The sequence below is a fragment of the Heloderma suspectum genome, chromosome 14 (genome assembly GCF_057233095.1).
Source record: "Heloderma suspectum isolate Gila_16-S chromosome 14, 16-S_ref, whole genome shotgun sequence".
Classification (NCBI taxonomy): Eukaryota; Metazoa; Chordata; class Lepidosauria; order Squamata; family Helodermatidae; genus Heloderma; species Heloderma suspectum.
Genome location: NC_139471.1, coordinates 2,583,156 through 2,600,900, shown reverse-complemented (window position 1 = coordinate 2,600,900; position 17,745 = coordinate 2,583,156). Strand labels below are relative to the sequence as shown.

The 17,745-nt window shown below is 50.4% G+C and overlaps 1 protein-coding gene across 2 annotated transcripts; it reads right to left on the bottom strand.

The window, feature by feature from the left end:
• Window positions 1-222: 222 nt before the first annotated feature.
• INPP5E (inositol polyphosphate-5-phosphatase E) lies at window positions 223-17,145 on the bottom strand. Of its 2 annotated transcripts, none has more exons than XM_084820661.1 (10): window positions 16,206-17,145; window positions 12,747-12,870; window positions 10,051-10,148; window positions 8,961-9,085; window positions 8,354-8,473; window positions 6,698-6,805; window positions 4,550-4,711; window positions 3,374-3,489; window positions 1,952-2,088; window positions 223-1,346 (listed from the first exon to the last, which is right to left on the bottom strand). In XM_084820661.1, the coding sequence occupies exons 1-10, from the start codon at window positions 16,943-16,945 to the stop codon at window positions 1,214-1,216; spliced, it is 1,863 nt and encodes a 620-aa protein (XP_084676787.1). In that variant the 5' UTR covers window positions 16,946-17,145; the 3' UTR covers window positions 223-1,213. The 2 variants fall into 2 exon arrangements, with proteins under 2 accessions (XP_084676787.1, XP_084676788.1); XM_084820662.1 differs by having other exon boundaries at window positions 10,087-10,148; window positions 16,206-16,945.
• Window positions 17,146-17,745: the final 600 nt, after the last annotated feature.

Below are 17,745 nucleotides of genomic sequence, written 5' to 3'. Positions count from 1 at the left end.
CCATTTTGGAGAAGCTTTCCGGGGAGGGAGGGAGCGAATTCCAAAACTATCAGCATGTTTTAGCTTGAAGCTCTTATCCTGCCAGTAAGTCGGCCTTAGGAGAGGCATTTCAACCTCCTAGAACAGAGGGAAAATATGTAACAGCCAGGAAAGCAACAGAGATTTAGGGTGAACTATATGAAGGAACGGGTGGTGACCAATGAACAGTGTCATCAAAGAAGTAGGCACGCTTGAAGCACGTTTTTAAAATCTGGCTCTTTTACCCATTTCAAGGAATGCTGGACACAAACACAGCCCAGATAATAACAAGTGACAAAACGTGGAGGGGAAATGGCAAAGCCAACTCAAAACATTCCCATCGCCCTGCTTTTCAAGCCACTGAGACAAGCCAAACTGGGATCTTGCCATTTTAGACAGCCACTCTGAAAGTGACAGCCCTTTGTCAGATTAAACTGGCTTGCATTCCGTCTCTTACACTAATTAACGGGGCTTTTTAAAACATGTAGCTGATGAGGAAAAAAGTCCCAGAGGGAAGTGGGTTTGTCTTGGTCTGGGAACAAAGGGAGCACTTTGGAGCCCCCTCCGGTAGTCCTGAGCAAATGCTTGGTGTCGAATGCCTCTCCCATTGCCCTCACTGTTGTTTCTACTGCAGAGCTGGGCCAGCTCCAAAATGGAGGGTTGGAATTCAGAAAACAAGGTGCTTTGGGTAGCAAAGCAAACTTAAATTGTTTCTGCTTGTACAGCTTTCTAGCTGCAACTGCAGAAGGGAGGAACGAAGCAAGAATAAAGCTTACGGCAGGATGCTCCTTTGTTCCCAACGTGGTCCCTTGAGAGGCATCTTCCAAAAACACAAGATATGTACATGGCTTTAAATGCAGAAGATGCCAAACCCACTCTGTGTGTGTGTGTGTGTGGCAAACAGGCCACTCTTTTCAAGCAAACATTTTACGGAACACCAGGAATGGGCCATGGCAGCCTCTCAACCCAGGAAAGGCCCCCGCCAGACAGGATTGATGCCTCTTGGCAAAATCTCCTGTGATCAAATCTGTTGAAACAGCCAACTTCAGGACATTCCCTGGCTTTTGCCATCACAGCAGTTCCCATATGCACTCTAACTGCACAGGCCACAACCAGGAGGCAGTATTCGCAGGCCCCGTCGCTAAGGCACATCCTTGTGTCTGCCTCAGAAATCCTCTTGGGCGGCTTTTTAAGGTCAGGAGACTGAACAGACAGTGCTGGATTTTTGGTCCGTCAGAGCCTGCTTTTTCTGAAGCTCCCTTGTGATCCGCCGCTTTATGCCAATCAAATAGAGTTCTCGGTCAAACTGTCCTGCAGCCAGCGGGATGCTGAAAAAAACCCACAAGGAAACCCTTAGGCAAACGTTGTAAGGCCCTGTGGATGTTATCTTCACCGGTTTATTTATCCCAATTGGTTTATTGTTTCTTGGTTTGGGGCTGGGATATATTTCCTGTGTGGTCACATTAGCTCATGCAGCCCTTTCCGGGAATCACATGACAAGGCCAGCATTGCCCACCTCTAGCAGGGCTTCCATGCAGATGTACCCAACGGTCATGGCAGACACGCAAAACCTGCAAATGTCAGGGTCAGCTGAACCACCATTCTACTTCTGAGCCTGTTTGGAGCCAAATGGCTGCTTCGTTCACCCTGGGCCCCTCATCTGAAATCCTGGATCAGCCTCCCGCAACCGAGAGCCTTCCGGATGCGTTGGGACTACAACTCCCAGAATGCTCTAGTCAGCATGATGCCGAGCAGCCTGGATTAGCTATAGGAATGATGGGAGTTGCAGTCCAACACATCTGGAGGGCACCAGGTTGGGGAAAAGCTGCTCTACGTTATCCGGCAGTTATCCGTTATCAAGGTGCCTTCCAAAGCCACCACACAGACACTTTGGTCCCAGTGTGTCATGTATGAGTGCTGCCTTAATACTAACTTGTCTCTTCCGGGTCTCACTTTGACACGAAATAACCCATATACAGGCCGGTGGTCTGACGTTTTGATCCCAAGGCAGGAGGTGTACTTTACAGCGTGGATTTCATCCTTGTGGCGGCTCCGGTATATCACTCGATCCTGAGGAGACCAAGAGTGGGGAAAGGTGAGTGAACTACCACAGGGAAGTCTGCAGAGGCAGATGTGCGAAGGATCGCTTCTGCTCGTGAAAAGGAGGACATCCTGAACTGGGCAGCTCCCAGGGGCAGCCAGGGCTTCCAGAATCTTCTGCAGGCTATGCCAGGGCCTCCTTCCCTTGTTTGTCCTGCCTCTGCTGATGTAGTAAGCTTTCTGTTGTTCTCCCTGCTCCCTAACTGGACTAGGGATGCTTAAGAACAAAAAACCCAGGAGATTATCCAATGCTCCACGCATGTGAAGAAGGTGCCCAAACAGTAGGCATGTAGCATATTTTGATCTGGTTCACACGTAATGCCAACCTATCATTTATTTAAACCATGGTTTGTTGCCCTACCTAGGGTTTGTCTGGCTGATGATCGAACAAACCATGGCTTGTTTTCTCAGTTTCTAGGTCATTTGTTTCCCTCCTCCTTCACCTGCTCCCTCCCTGTATCCCAACTGCCTTTGCAGCACTGCGATACCGGCATGTAAAGAGGCTGGGTTTTTTGACCGCTCTTGCCTGCTACCTCTGTAGCCTGGCGAAATAACCCACAAACAACCCATGCTTCTGGGTTCACACATAACATGGTTTAAGTAACCCACAGTTCACAACCCAACAACAAACCATAGCCTCACTTTGAAGTTAAACAACCCATAGTTAACCCATATTTTTGGGTTTCCACATAGCAACAACCCACAATTAAACCATGGTTTGTCATTACATGTGAACCAGGTCAGTCTATTAGCCAGTCCAAAAGAGCAGATTCACAGTGAGCCAAAAATTGTTCCATATCCTCAATTAAGCCAGCCCCTGGCTGCTGCTTCCTACGTCTTACCTCAGGGTATTATAGAAATCGTTTTGTTTGTGCAATGAGGAAGAAGCAGTTCCAACAAAGAGTCACATATGTCACTTACTGGATTTCCCCCCCTCCCTTCTATCCTGCCCTCTGGCTTAGGGGCATTCAGTGGTAAAAGGTTCTTTTTTCATTTAACTGAATTTATTCTTCAGTTGTGGAAGGCTCCAAAACAGACAAGTTTCTTCTTCTAGTGGAGAATTCCAGAAGTCCCTGGAAGTCCTGCCTCCTCAAAGCGGATGGGATGAGTCGCCCTTCTAAGGATATCCTCCTTTCAGTGGGCATAAAGATACTTCTTGGGTAAATCCAGTGTTTCTTTCCCATGAACTCCTCCTTTCGAAGGGGAGCAGTTCTCAGTTGGGATGCCTGTTTGTGGCTTACCTATAAGTCCTTACCGTGTACGAAGGTGTCCTCTGCTTGGAGGTAGTGTCGTAGGTGTCCCGCCCAACGTCGAACTTGTAGGAAGGACGGAAAAAGATGGGAGCCTCTTGGAACCCCTTAAAAATAGAACCTGTGGGAGAATGTAACATGATGAGTGAACTCTACCCTCCGCTAATGGTCCATCACGAAATCCCGCCCTGCATGGGAAGACCTTCTTAGTGGGTTGCTTGACATAAGAACATAAGCAAAGCCCTGTTGGATCAGGTCCATCTTGTACACACAGGGGACAAACAGCTGCCATTGGAAACCCACAAGCAGGACATGAGTGCAACTGCACCTTCATGGTTCAGTTCCCCAGCATACTGCCTCTGATACTGGAGGTACCATTTAGCCATCAGGACTAGTAGCCATTGATGGTCTTATCCTCCATGAATCGGTCCAGTCCCCTTTTAAAGCCATCCAAATTGGTGGCCATCACAACATCTTGTGGTAGTGAACTCCAGAGTGTAACTCTGCACTGTGTGAAGGACTTCCTTTTATCTGTCCTGAACCTCCTGCCAATCAGCTTTATGGGATGGCTCCTTTGGATACTAGAATTATGAGAGAGGGAGAAAAATGTCTCCCTCTCCACTTTCCCCACACCAGGCATGATTCTGTACCACTCTATCATGTCTATCCTGTACCCACCTCTTCTGCTAAGCTAAAAACAAACAAAATATACGAAGTCACGAATATGACAAGATGGCAGCTGAATCAAATTTTGGTGCAACACGCACGGTCATTGGCACTGCACAGAGATGAGTCCATGGAACGATGGAGCCATTCATAAGATAAATAAACAAAATTCAACATAGTCTACATAAAGGCAACTTGGACTTCTTTTGAACATGGAACAGGGTGCAGGCATGTGTCGGTACGGCGGTGGGACTGGGGTTCTCCACATCTCTTTCTCTTAGAAATTAAGAGTTTATTCAAGCCCAGCGGTTTGCCTCAGATGAACGGGGTCTGCCACTCAGCTAGCCAACTCGATGCAGAGAGCAGGGTACAAAAACATCTCGGCACGCAATTGCTGCAGCAGCTCGTCTGCATCTGCGTCAAGGAGCGGCACAGCCAGTTAGTGGGTTTTGGCTCTCAGGAGCAGAACTAGCCAGCGTTTGGGACGGGGAATGCGGTCACGTGGTTGCCCTTACCATTGCCCATTTCCTTGATCAGCTGGTCGTGCTGGAGCAGCTTGGACACGTCCAATTCTTTGCCTTGGTTCAGGATCTGCTCCACCACCTTCCGGTTCTCGTTCAGGCGGAAGTTGAAGTCCCCAAACCAGAAGACATTGTCAAAGCGGGTCGTGACGTCTGCTGCAAGGGAACAAGAGGGAGGAGACCAAATTCCACGTTAGGCATAATTAGGAGAGTAATGGAAAATAAAACTGTCTATATCAGACTTTCCTCCGGTGCAACTGCATGATATACAGTTCTGGTCACCGCATCTAAAAAAGGATATTGTCGAGTTGGAAAAGAAGTGCAGAAAAGGGCCACTGAAATGATCAAGGGGCCAGGGCATCTCCCCTATGAGGGAAGGTTACAACAGCTGATATTGTTTAGCTTGGAAAAAAGGAGAGTAAGGGGAGACATGGTGGAGGTCTACCAAATTATGCCTGGTGTGGAGAATGCGGAGAGGGAGACATTTTTCTCCCTCTCTCATAATACCAGAACCCAAGGAGTCATCCCATGAAGCTGATTGGTGGGAGATTCAGGACTGATCAAAGGAAGGGCTTCTTCACACAGAGCAGAGTTAAACTGTGGGATCGCTTCCACAACCTGTACTGAGGGCCACCACTTTGGATGGCTTTAAAAGGGGGTTGGACAAATTCCTGGGGGAGAAGGCTAGGAGTGACTACTAGTCCTGATGGCTGTGCGCTCCCTCCAGTACCAGAGGCAGTGAGCCTATGTGCACTGGTTGCTGGGGAACACGGGCGGGAGAGTGCTGTTGCGCTCCTGTCCTGCTTGTGGGTTTCCCACTGGGGCATCTGGCTGGCCGCTATGGAAACAGAAGGCTGGATTGGATGAGTCTTGGTCTGATCCACCAGGGTTCTTCTTACGTCCTTCACAGGAGAGGTGTCCTGGGCTTGGGCACAAGTCCTCGTTCAGCTGAAGACCGAGCTGTGGATCAGGGGTGCTGAACCTCTTTCAGCCCAAGGCTGAATGGGAGGCCACCTGCCTGGGGACCCCATGAGCGCCACCCTGAGGTCCCTGGTGCCTTCCAGATGTGGTGGACGACAGCTCCCAGTGCTTCCGACCACTGGCCAGGCAGGCTGAGGGTGATGGGAGCTCAGTCCAAAGCGCCCAGAGGGCACCGGGTTGGGGACGGCTGTTTTGAAAGAACGTAACAATGTAGCAATGGGGGGAAGCGGGCCAGAGAAGGGAGGCCCGGGTTCATCCAGGGAGCTTCCTGAGCAGCCAAGTACAGTCTTTCAGCCCTAAACCACCTGTGGGAATAAAATGGGATAAATCCATTTATTCTACTCTGAACTCTTTGGAGGAAGGCAAGAATACAAGTGTGATGGACATACAAATTTTTTAAATGCACATATCCCGTGGTGGGCAGGAGTGAAAGTGAAAAAATTGTTCATGACCGTTTAACATTGATGGTGTTATCTTTCGTTTAACGAAGGAACTCTGCCTGGAACCAGGTCTGGCATCAAGGGTCGACATGGTCAGGCACCTGCCGAGGGCCCATACCCCAGCCAGGGCCCATTTACAAGGCCCCCTGGAGCTGCTCCTCCTCTCCGCCACTGCGACCTGCCTGTTCCCCTGCCTCTCGCTCTGGCCCAGGCAACGGTGATGGTGGTGAGGAGGATAAGGATGCCATGGAGTTGCTCCTCCTCTTCCCCATCGCAGCGTGCTGGTTCCCCTGCCTCTCGCTCTGGCCCAGGCAACAGAGGTGGCGAGGAGGAGGAGCAGGAGACGCCGCGGCCATCTGGCTCCCTGCCTGCCCAGCAAGCGAGTGGGAGCGAGGAGGAGAAAGAGGAGGAGGAGCAACTGCAGCTGGTGACCGTGGTGGCGAGAAGGTGGACTCACTGAGGGAGGGGGCCCATGGAGGGTGTCCTGCCCCAAAGGCCCACAGAAACCTGGATCCGGCACTGCCTCAACCACCTACATTCTCTACCTCAACCCAGTTTCATCCCTTTGCAGCACATGTGATTCGTTTCCAAACCACTGACTAGTTTCCAGGAAAGAAAACCTTTTCCTGGTGGAGATAGTGACACAGGAAGGATGGATAAATTAGTGTGAGCAGTAATTCACTTTCAAAGGAGAGCACTTCTGAGCTGCCGAGTTACTCACAGGAGCTGGAGCGGTAGGGGTTTGTATCCGGAATGTTTTTGGGCAACGCAAGAGCCTGGATGGTTTTGTTGTAGTCTAGCACTCTCTCGTACACTTTGCCATCTCCAGCTGAAAAAGAAGAAGAGGTCTGCCCAGGGTGGGCCCTCAAGGGAACACAGAGATGGGGGCAGAGCCTGGGGACAGGTTCCATCGGATGGGTTAAGGCAGTTTTCGCCAGCCTTGTGCCTTCCAGCGGTGTTGGACTACAACTCCCAGCATCCCCCCAGCGAGCAGGGCTGGCTGGGGGATGCTGGGAGTTGAGGCCCAGCACTGCTGGAGGGCACCAGGTGGGGGAAGGCGAAATGAAGGGATTTTCTACCTGGAGAATAGAAGACAGACGCTGCCTCGAAACTCTGGCTCACTTTGAGAAAGCCTCCAAAGACTAACGCATCGTGAGGGTACTGCGAGGGGTGGGGCACAGCCCACAGGGCAAAGGTACACTCAGCAGTGCCGAGGGAAGCCCAGTTCAGCAGTCAGAATCCGATTGAGCAAGTTAAGCAACATTCTTTTACGAACCTGGGAAGCTGCCTTCGACTGAGCCAGACCCTGGGTCCTTCTAGCCCAGTACTGTTGACACTGACTGGCAGCAGCTCTTCAGGGCGTCAGGCGGGACTGCTTCCTCGCCCTGCCTGGAGCTGCCAGGATTGAGCCGGGGGCCTTCTGCATGCAAAGCGCGGGCTCGACCATTTCAAAATGCAGTTATCAAAGGGCAACATATTTCCCCCCCCACAACAGAAAGAGGAGGATGGTTTGGAGAACTGGGAGAGGGAACAGGGATTCCAGTTGTGGGACAAGGAGCTGTTCCTCCTCCCCACTGGCTAGCCCAACCTTCTCCCCTCCCAAAACTTCCGAGACTTCAGCAGAAGCATGTTCCGTTTTTCTCCTAAACTGGTAAGGATTACGACAACTTGCCTGAGGCGGAAGGAAGAGGAGGGGAACTGAGACACTCAGGATGCCAGATACTGCATCCACCCAGCAATCACACACCCAGGGGGACACACAGAACTCTGCCTGTGCAGAAGGGCGCATTCTCCTCTCTGCAACCCACTCCCCAAGGCAGGATCTCCATCTAATCCAGGTTTGTAGAACCTCAGGCCTGGGGGCCAAATCCGTCCCTCTGGGATTCCCCCAAAGGCCCCACCCCTCTCCGCAAAGCACTGATTAACTGGTATTGTCCTGGCTTTTTGCACTTTTCCCCCCATTCTGAAAAGCTGGAATGTCTCTCCAACTTTTAAGTTGTAGTTACTGGCAGTAATTGCTTTCAGCTACAATAGGCTGGTATTTTTGGCCCTGCCCATTTTGCTTTTGGCCCTGCCCTTCCTGGAATGCAGCCCCCAAGAGCTTCTCTGAAACGGAATTTGGCCCTCAAGCTGAAAGCGGTTCCGCACCCCTGATTTAATCCAGCTTTTGAGGGAAAATGTCTTTCCTCTATCATGGACACATTCAGAGTCCCATATCCCACAAACCTCCAGCACTTTTTTGGGGGGAAGGGCAAGCTGTGCAATCTTAAAAGCAGGCGCTGTGCATCGTCTGACAAATCACATTCAAAGCATGAATTAATTCTGGAAGGGAAATCCAAACCCTTGCTTCGGCATTTATGCCAGGCGAGCTACTCACATGTGAAATGGGACGTGATGAAAAGGAAGGACGTGCCGAAGAAGGTGAAGCTCACTCCAAGGGCACCCTTGGTTTTGATCTGAGACACAATGCGAGTTGTCACTGTGGCATATTCCACCTCTGGAGGGAGAAACAAGGGCTGTCAGGGGACACCTCAGAGAGACCCTTCCAAGATGCTGCTGGACCCAACTGCTGGCCCGCTGTTATTGCTTGCCCATTAATTTCGATGGCAAGGGTAGGGAATGTGTGGTCCTCCAGATGGATCACAACTCCGATCATCCCTCACTATGGGCTATGCTGGCTAGGGCTGATGGGACTTGAAGTCCAACCTCAGGAGGGCCAAATGTTCCCCATCTGGGTTCTATGGTGAAAAATGGGGTAGATGCCAATTACTGTGGTTAAATACTGGACTTTGGGTTACCGTCGTAAGGACAGTGGTGGCTCTTGCTTACTACATTTTGGGTTCTCTCACTCTTCTGAAAAGCCATCCACGATCATCAGGTTCCTCCAGAATGCAGCTTCATTGACTATTAGCAATACGTGAATTGATTCAAATGTATTTCGCAACTGAAAGACCATTCGAGAATACCTCATGGGCATCACGTACCTGAGCAGAACCAGATGAGGTCCCTCCGCAGGAAGACCGACATGTACAGCGCACCATGGGCAGCTGCATAGAGCATGACGTAATGCGGGCCCAGCGTCTCCTGCAAACGGGCCTCCCACTCTCGCCTGAGGAAGAGAAGCAAAGCAAAGCTGTGGCTCATTTCATCTCGTCAGGCCTCATATCCTACCGGAGGCAGCTAAAACTCCACAGGGTTGTGGGCGACAGGTCGGGCTTATTTACGTGATGGGACACATCTCTGAAATTGCTCTAAAGGTCAAATGTTCAGCATGCTTTGTTGACCCGGGCAGGGGATCCTCTGCTTTTGCTTCCAGTCTTGGGCCAAGCTCAGGTCTCAGGTCCATTGCAGGGAGCTCGGCACTGCACCCACAGTCCCTTGCAAGAGGCGGATGGGCTGACGGCCTCCAGCTACCGAGGCTTTTAGCCGTTGATTGTGTACACCAGGGGTGCAGAACCTCTTTCACCCCAAGAGCTAAATGCCATTTCGCAGAAGCTCTCGGGGGCTGCATTCCAGTGGTGAGCGGAGCCCAAGGCAAAAAGGGCAGGCCAAAAACACCAGCCTATTTTAGCTCCAAGCTCTTCCTGCCAGTGGCTCAGCCTCAGGAGAGGCATTTTAGAATGGGGGAAAACTGCACAAAAGCCAGGAAGCCACCAGACAATCGGTGGCCGGGGAAAAGGAGCCATGGAGGCCTATATTGGGACCCCAGGCAAGCCGGATTCGCCCCCCCAGGCCTGGGATTCTACACCTGATATATACCGATGACAAAAGATGAATGAACAAGGAAGGTGAATGACTTGCTAACATCCGGGATGGCCCTGTCCATTCCTCAAGGCATTTGTACAGAAGGGGGCCTGCACTTGCTATGCTCTCTCCCAAGACACAGCACCCTGTTTTAGCACAAAGCTTCCCCCCACCACAAGACCAGGGGACGTTGCTTGATCCAGTCCTAGCCCTCTATGACAGAACTCTCCTCTGCACAGTGGGCAGAGATCAGGACGGAGGCTGGGGTGTGTGACAGGGGAGGAAAAGCAGCCCTGCGCTTGGGAAGTTGCTTTGCTTTTGTTCCCGCACCTATCTGGGCAGCCTTCCTGGATCCCAATCACATACATGTCCTGGGCATAGTCGGGGTCGGATGGCAGCAGGAAGTCATCCAACATCTCCGGGAGTTCCTGCAAGGAATGGAAGACCTTGAGCTGAGCATTTAGGAGGGAGGGAAGAAGGGAACCTGGCCAGGTGACCAGGGGTGTAGCTCGGCCCTTAAAAGGTTCAAGGCCCAAGCCCAGGCCCACAGGGCACAAACCTGCACAACAGTTGCATTGGTTGATGTGTATGTATATATGCGACTGTAGAAATGATTAGTAGCATTTAAATTTCACAGCCAATTCATTTCTCATCCAAATCACTTCAAATAAAAAAATAATCCTTCAGCTAATTTGCACCCTCCTCCTGATCATCTCAAAGCAACGGGAAAAGTTCGGTATTTTTTCTCAGCTTATTTGCCATGCAGGAGAAGTGGGTTATTTATAGGGCAGGGGAGAACTGCATCAGGGGGGAAGGGGAGAGTAAACCCTTCCCTCCCGAGCTCCAGTCCCCTTGAAACCTGCCCCTGAAAATAAGCTGAGAGAAAAACACACACCCTCCACTGGCATCCACGGAGGCTCGGGGATCTGGGGAAGCGATCCAGGCCCCTGGGAAATACATTCAGGGCAGGAGCCCACGGTCCCAGACCTAGCAGCACCCCTACAGGTGACAATGACACACGTGCCAATGGGAGAAAGACCATCCGGAGCACGAGGCAAGTTTCTCGGGCTCAGGATTCATGTCCCCCGCCCCCCACAGCGTGAACAGCTCCGGGTCTCATCGAGGCTGTCCCACTTGACAGCCTGTCATCCTCTGCCAGGGCTCAGAAGATTAGTAGTTCTAATCCATGGATGGACATTACGGGTGGGACTGAAGGGCTGCTTGGCATTGTTTGCCCTCCCATGCACAGCAGGCTGCAACACCGGCCCCAGACGAATGGCAGTTCCAGTTCCACACGGCTTCAAGTGCCGGGGGCCGTGTGTGCCGGGAAGGGAGCTGCTGTAAAACAGAACTTCCCCAGGAATCTCAGCGCTGCCCTCTCCCCCTTTTCTCCTTGACGCTGCTGCACCTGCCTTGCCCTTCTGGACCTGGTACGCCGTCACGGCTGAGAGAGCGGGCATTTCGCCTGGGGTCTCCACGCGGCGCCTGCCAGGCTCCCTGCTGCTCCTGATTTTTATTTTATTTGTTAAGATTTCTTAAATTAATTCTTTCAACTGGGAGGCTGGCATGCAGCAAAGCAAAGTGCTGCCCCCCAGCGCCATCTTGATTTGGGTTCCAAAGACTGCTTTTGTGTGTTGGAGCTCAGACCCCCACCTCTGCCTCCGACTTCAGTTCTGGGGCAAGGGACTTTTCTTTTGGCCTCACCACTTTGCCTTCTGGGAAATGGGTGCTTTGTGACTGGTTGTGCCCAGTGTGGCAGCCGTTTTCTGAATGGGCAAGCCCCACCCCCATGACAGCCATTTTGTGAGAGCACCCACAACACTCTCTCAAAATTCCAAGTATGCCACCCACCGAAAGAGGTCGGGGACCCCTGATTTAACCTAACAAATCTCAGCAACAGGCTGCGGGCTTTCCTCCCTTTGGTTTTCACTTCTGCACCCCATCTCTCAAACTTGTCACTTCACTGCAAATGGAGCTGATTTTTATGCTTCTGCCCACATTCAGTTTTATACCTTGGTTAGGTTTCACAGGATTTGAAACCTAACCAAAAAGGGAAGGGGGGGAAAAGCCCTGGTATCCGGGCATGGAGGAGACGCACATCGACTTGGGCAGCATAGCCAACGGATCAATCACAAATCAGAGCCAAGCAGGTTAATTCAACCAGGAGCGTGCCATCAGTTTAGAAATGTAATTGCTAGCCTTCCGCCATGCTTTTCACAATGGTTTATGAAAGGAGTGCCAACTCTTTCAGTTTCAGAGAAACTCTTGGGGGCCTCATTCTGGTGGTGGGCAGGGCCAAAGGCAAAGGGGGTGTGGCCAAAAATGCCACCCAATTTTCATGAAAAGCTCTTACTGACAGTAACTAACTCTTGGGAGGCACATTTCGACCTTTCAGAATGGGGAAAGAACTACACAAAAGTTTAGCGTTGGAATGGGGGGAAAACTACCACACAAAAATTGGGACACCGCCCAATGATCGGGGGGCAGGAAGGGGATCACCTGATGACGTGGGGTAGGGGGGCGTGGCCATCTGGGGAACACTGGAGGGCTAGACTGGGACCCCAGGAGAGCCGGATCTGACCCCTGGGCCGAAGGCTCAACACCCCTGGTTTACGTAAGGACTAAACCGAAGACAAAGACAAAGCCAGAATCATAATGTGACATAGCCAGAGGAACGGCTGCATTCCTGATGATGCACTGCTCCGAAAAAGGGGAAGCGTTTCCCGTTCAGAAGTGTGTGACCAGCTCTTTTGCTATGTGTGGGCGAAGCTGCGCTGTCCCTGTGTCCTGCTGCCTTGTCTTTTCTTGGTTCACAGAAATGTGTGTGTGAGTGTGTGTGAGAGAGGGAGAGGGAGAGCGTGACAGGGGAGGAAGGCCTGGAACAATTCTGGAGCCCCCTGCACAGCTTCCAGGCCCTGGGAGTTTCAAACTGCAAGTTCTTTTTCTTCTCGACTTAGCTTAGCCAGGGTTCCTGGGGCAAGGGCTGACGATTAGACAAAAGCCCCTGGAACTCTTCTTCCACTCACCTTTTGCCCCTGCATGTTCCAGGTGGCTACGAAGATACCAACGCTCCGATCAGGGAAATATCGGTTCAGCTCTTCGGCTCCCAGCAGCGCACCGCTTGCAAGAAGGCTGCCTTCCAAATAACTCCTGTAGGAAAAGGACAATATAAAGCCATTTATCGGTTTGTTTTGAAGCAGGCCCCATCCCACCCTTCTGTGCCAAATGTTAAAGGCAGCTAATAACAGTTAAGTACAATAAAACAATTATTAAGATATAAAAGAGGCAGAGACAGCAGATGAAAAAGGCAAATGCGCATGCCTGGGAGATTAAAATCAGCAGCTTGACAGGCCACGCACATCAGGGAGGGGCCAAGGCAGGGCTCTCTTGGCAGAGAGTTCCAGGGTGTAGCTGCAGCTAAAGAAAAGGTTCTCTCCTGTCTCCCAACCAAATGCAACTCAGACGTTGCTGGGACGGGGAGAGAAGGGCATAATCGCTTTGTGGGCTGGACTGGGGTACCCAGCAGGCCAGTTCAGGCCTGCGGGTTCTACACCCCTGGCACAGTGGTTAGAGTATTGGACTGGGTTTAAATCCCAGCTCAGCCATGAAGCTCACTGGGTGATCTTGGGCCAGGCATTATAGCATCATAGAAGAGCAGGGTTGGAAGGAGCCTACAAGACCCTCGAGTCCAACCCCCTGCTCAATGCAGGAATCCAAGTCAGAGCATCCCTGACAGATGGCTGTCCAGCCTCGTCTCGAATGCCTCCAGTGTGGGAGAGCCCACCGCCTCCCCAGGTCATTGCTTCCATTGTCATCTTGATCTAACAGTATCTCTCAGTTTAACCTTCCCCACAGGATTGTTGTGAAGATAAAATAGGGATGGTAGCAGAAGCAGTTGTGCTACCAGCTTGAGCACCTTGGAGGAAACCAGGCATGTCACAAAAACAAATAAATGTCATATAGAAATTACAATATCTCAACTGGCAAGCAGGTTTATGTGAGAGGCAGCTGTCTTTTCACTATCCCAATTCCAAGCCATGTTGGGCTTTAAAGGTCATAAGCAGCCCTTTGAATTGCCTCAGAAACAAATTTAGGGCACAATCCTATTTATGTTTAGAGAGAAAAAAGCCTGACAAGTCCCAGCATTCCCCAGCCAACTATGGTTGGGGAATGCTGGGAGTTGTCGGACTTTTTGTCTCTTAATATGCATAGGATTGCGCTCTTAATCAATCAGTCCATGAATTCATATCCTGCCTTTTGGCCAGAAAATGGTGCTCCAGGCAGCTAACAATACAACTCAGATTAAAAGCAGAATCTTAACTAAAACATGACACAAAAACAAGCACATTAACAACATGTTTAAAAATACAATAAAAGAAATGAACAGCACCCAACCAATTAACACTCCCCCCCCCCCCCCCCATGAGCCAATGAAGCCATTGTAGTTGAGAAGGGAGAGCCTGCCAATACCTGCCCGCAGCATTCTGGAGCGCTGTCAAAGGCAGCCCCATGCAGAGTGTGCTACAGTCACCCAGTTGTAACTAAAGCATCACCAAGGCCAGATCAGCACACCATGGGAGCTGGCGCACTGGCCCAGCTGGCCACAGGCCCTCCTGGCCACGACTGTCACCTGGACAACTGCAAACAAAATTGCAGTATAACTGCCCCATACTTCCTCATTCCTTCCTTGCCTAGTGCAGAATCCAGCGGCGGAGGGGAAAACCAAACCAAATACAAATCCTGAAACACACCAACGAAAGCTTAAATGCTTTGAATAGTGAGGCTGTCCATTTTTGCATTTATTCCAGGGTTGCAGGACCTCTGGCCTGGGGGAAAAATCCAGCCCTCTGGGGTTCCTAGATAGCCTCACCCCCTTTTCCCCAACCAGCGATTGTGGGGAGGCTTCCTGGCTTTCGTGTGTTTTTCCCCATTCTAAAAGGTCGAAATGCCTCCCCTAAGGCTCAGTTAGGAGCCATAAAACTCCCTCCCTCATCATATAGGAACATTAGAACTGCCAGTCCTGCCTTTTGTCTAACCACCACCACTACCAGACAATGGAGAAATCCTCTTGTTTATCTTCAGCCCCCTGGTAATTATTTTTTTCTGAATGCAGAAGCTACGTTTCTGGTCATCATACTGGCAACCACTCGCAGGGAAATATTGGTCATTATTTTTTAAAGCATTCTGCATTCAGAAACAATTTAACCCCAAAGTCTCAGCCTCAATGTATCTGCAATATGGAGTTAACAGTGCTGGCCTACCTTGCAGGACTGTTGTGAAGAAAAAAAGATCACGGATGTGGAACACTTTGAACACTTGAACAGTCCATCTAGCCCAGCATTGTGTGGGAAGGGATCCTCAGGGTTTCCCATAATTTACTACCTCATCATTTTAGCTGGAAATGCCCAGGGATTGAACCCACAACTTTATGCATGAAAACAGGAGCTTTATCACGCAGCTATGGCTCCTTCTCCTCATGCCAGGGCAATGAGCAACTGATTTAGAAAGGAAGGGCAAAACTGATTGTTTTTATTTATACTCCACCAAGATAGGCAGTGCTTTCCAGAGTAGCATGAGCATAAAGATGCCTGCCCCAAAGAGTTTATAATCTAAAAGTTTAAACCCAATACTGAACATCAATCAGTCCATTCATCCATCCATACGCTTTATACTGCTTAATATAATAAAATCTCTAAGCGGATTGCACTAAAATGCATGTATAACACAATATAAAAACATAGAAAATAACAAATCATTAAAAACTTTATAGCAAAGACAACAATAAAACAGGGCAGTGTCCTAGTCCCTTACAGGTCAGGGAAAGCCTGCATAAACAAATAGGTTTTCAAGGGGTGTCTGAAGCTTCAAACCACACGTGGGTTCCAGAGGGCCCGCTTACGTGCCATGACCTAGCGACGTTCTACTGGTTGCAGAACAACCAATGACGTCTCCTTTGAAGATCTCAGGGGTCAACTGGGTGTATGTAGGGCAGTACAGAAATGAAATAAATAAATAAAAATAATAGGGGAAGGAGGTCAGCTGCGTACCCTGGCTCCGAATTATTGAGGGCTTTGTATGTCAACAACAAAACCCTGAATGTGGCTCCGTAGCTAATAGACAGCCAGTGCAGTTCTTTTAACACAGGTGTAGTATGCGCATAGCTAGGTGCGCCACTGAGCATCGTGGCTGCCGCATTCTGCACTACCTGCAGCTTCCAAACCAACTGCAAAGGCAGCCCCCAAATTTGCAGTGTTTTTTCAGGAAAGATCTGTGAATGTGAAACTAGATACTGGCCAACCCCTGTTCCTAAGACTTTTCTGTAAAATCCCCAGGGATTTTCCATTCCAACAGATTTTCCTTACAGGCTGCTCAATGTTAAGGAGTGCAAAAGGATTCCTGTGAAAGAAAACTCTGCCTTGAAACCGCTACCCCCCCATCCCGATCAGCATGTAAAACAGTTGGGCCCGCGGGTCCAAGGAGTGTACCTGTCCCGCACATCCCTGATGCGGATGGGGGTCAGAAGGCTGAACGTGGACTTCATGGAGGCAGTGGAGTCGTTGCCGCAAACCATGCCTCGGCTGTGGATCTGGGTGTCGCTCCAGCTGCTGCCTGCCCGCGGAAAGCAGCTCTGGGAAGAAAACCGATAATCCGCGCAATCTGGGTCGATCCGATTAGTCGTTCTCAGAGAAGGGAAGGTGCCGTCAAGTTCCAGAGGGGGTGGGGGCCGGGTGGCCCTGACTTTGCACAATGTCTCACGTGAGTCCGAAAGGCTCAACGTGCTCTGGCTGGCGTGGGCCGCCTCCGAGGCGCCCTGCAAGCTGCACAGAGATCCCTGGCCGTGGTGGTGATCACTGCTGGAAGTGATCCTCTGCTGGAGGGGGTTCCCCCCCCAGAGGGGTCCATTGGAAGAGCCTGTCTCGGTGGGCTCCATCAAGCTGTCCTGGCTCATTCTGAAGAGTCTCCGGCGGCGCCAGATCAGCTCATCGAGAGACGAGGTCCGCTCCAGCCTGGATTTGGGGGGAGGCTTCGGGGTGAATGATTTAAACTTCGCGTGAGCCTGGAATCCTTTGGGTTGGAATCTTAAAGTATTGTCAAAAAAGGAAGGTTTGGTTTCTTGCTGGTCCTTGGAGAGGAGGTCCCCAGCGTCGCCTGCCTCCTTTTTTGCAGAGCAGCCAAAGCCCTTTGGCAGGAGGTTTGGAGACCTTTTGCCATCAGGATGCTCCATCGTCCGCTGGGAGAATCCATGGGATGGAGCAGGTACAGGGAAGTCAAAAGATGGTGCTCTCTCTCACTTGAAACAGCCTAAGACATGTTCTTGCTCGTGGGAAGGAGACCCAAGAGAAAGGATGCGCAAAAACAACACCGCAGTCAGAAGGGAATGCTAATTCCGTCGTCTGCATAGTAAGATGCATTGTTGGGACCCACCTAGATATAAAAATAAGAAGAAAAGGATTAGCCACGTATTTTATTATTTTTAAATAATTTCCCAACTGAGGCTTTCAAAAGATAATCCACATATTTGTCAGGTCATGTCCATTTTACAGGTGCAGGTCTGAGGCTTACTTCCGAGTAATGAACTTGGGATGAGGATACAGGTCCCATCGGTTTCAAGTTTGGGACTTATTTCTGGGGAAGTACATTGATGGCAACCTGGAGGCTGCATTTGCAGAACTCTGTCACCAGCTCAGTCTCTGAAGTGCTTGGATCACCGAGACACTTTTGGCTGTATAGGATCTTCATGAGCAGAATATAATACATATTTCAGTGTTTTTGTTTTTAAAAATGCAAGTTTCCATCCCTTCTGTCACGGAGAAAAGCTTGCAAACCTATGGAAAGTTCTTGGTAAAAGCACACATGTTAGAGACATGAAGGACTGGACTTCCAGGGGACGGGGGTGTCAGTGCCCTGTACAATTCCTTGTCTAGTCAACGCTAACACACACACACACACCACAGTTCATCCATTCCTAACCTTGTATCAGTTCCTTTCTCACCATCTTTTGAAAACATGGATTGCAGAAGCAGA

Bases quoted from the DNA above. Each gene is read 5' to 3' on its own strand.
- INPP5E (XM_084820661.1), bottom strand. From the start codon at position 16,945: ATGGAGCATCCTGATGGCAAAAGGTCTCCAAACCTCCTGCCAAAGGGC. The intron at 12,871-16,205 runs GTACACTCCTTG...CTTTTCCTACAG, and splicing joins ATCAGGGATGTGCGGGACAG to GAGTTATTTGGAAGGCAGCC. The intron at 4,712-6,697 runs GTGAGTAACTCG...GTTCCCTTGCAG, and splicing joins CCCCTACCGCTCCAGCTCCT to CAGACGTCACGACCCGCTTT.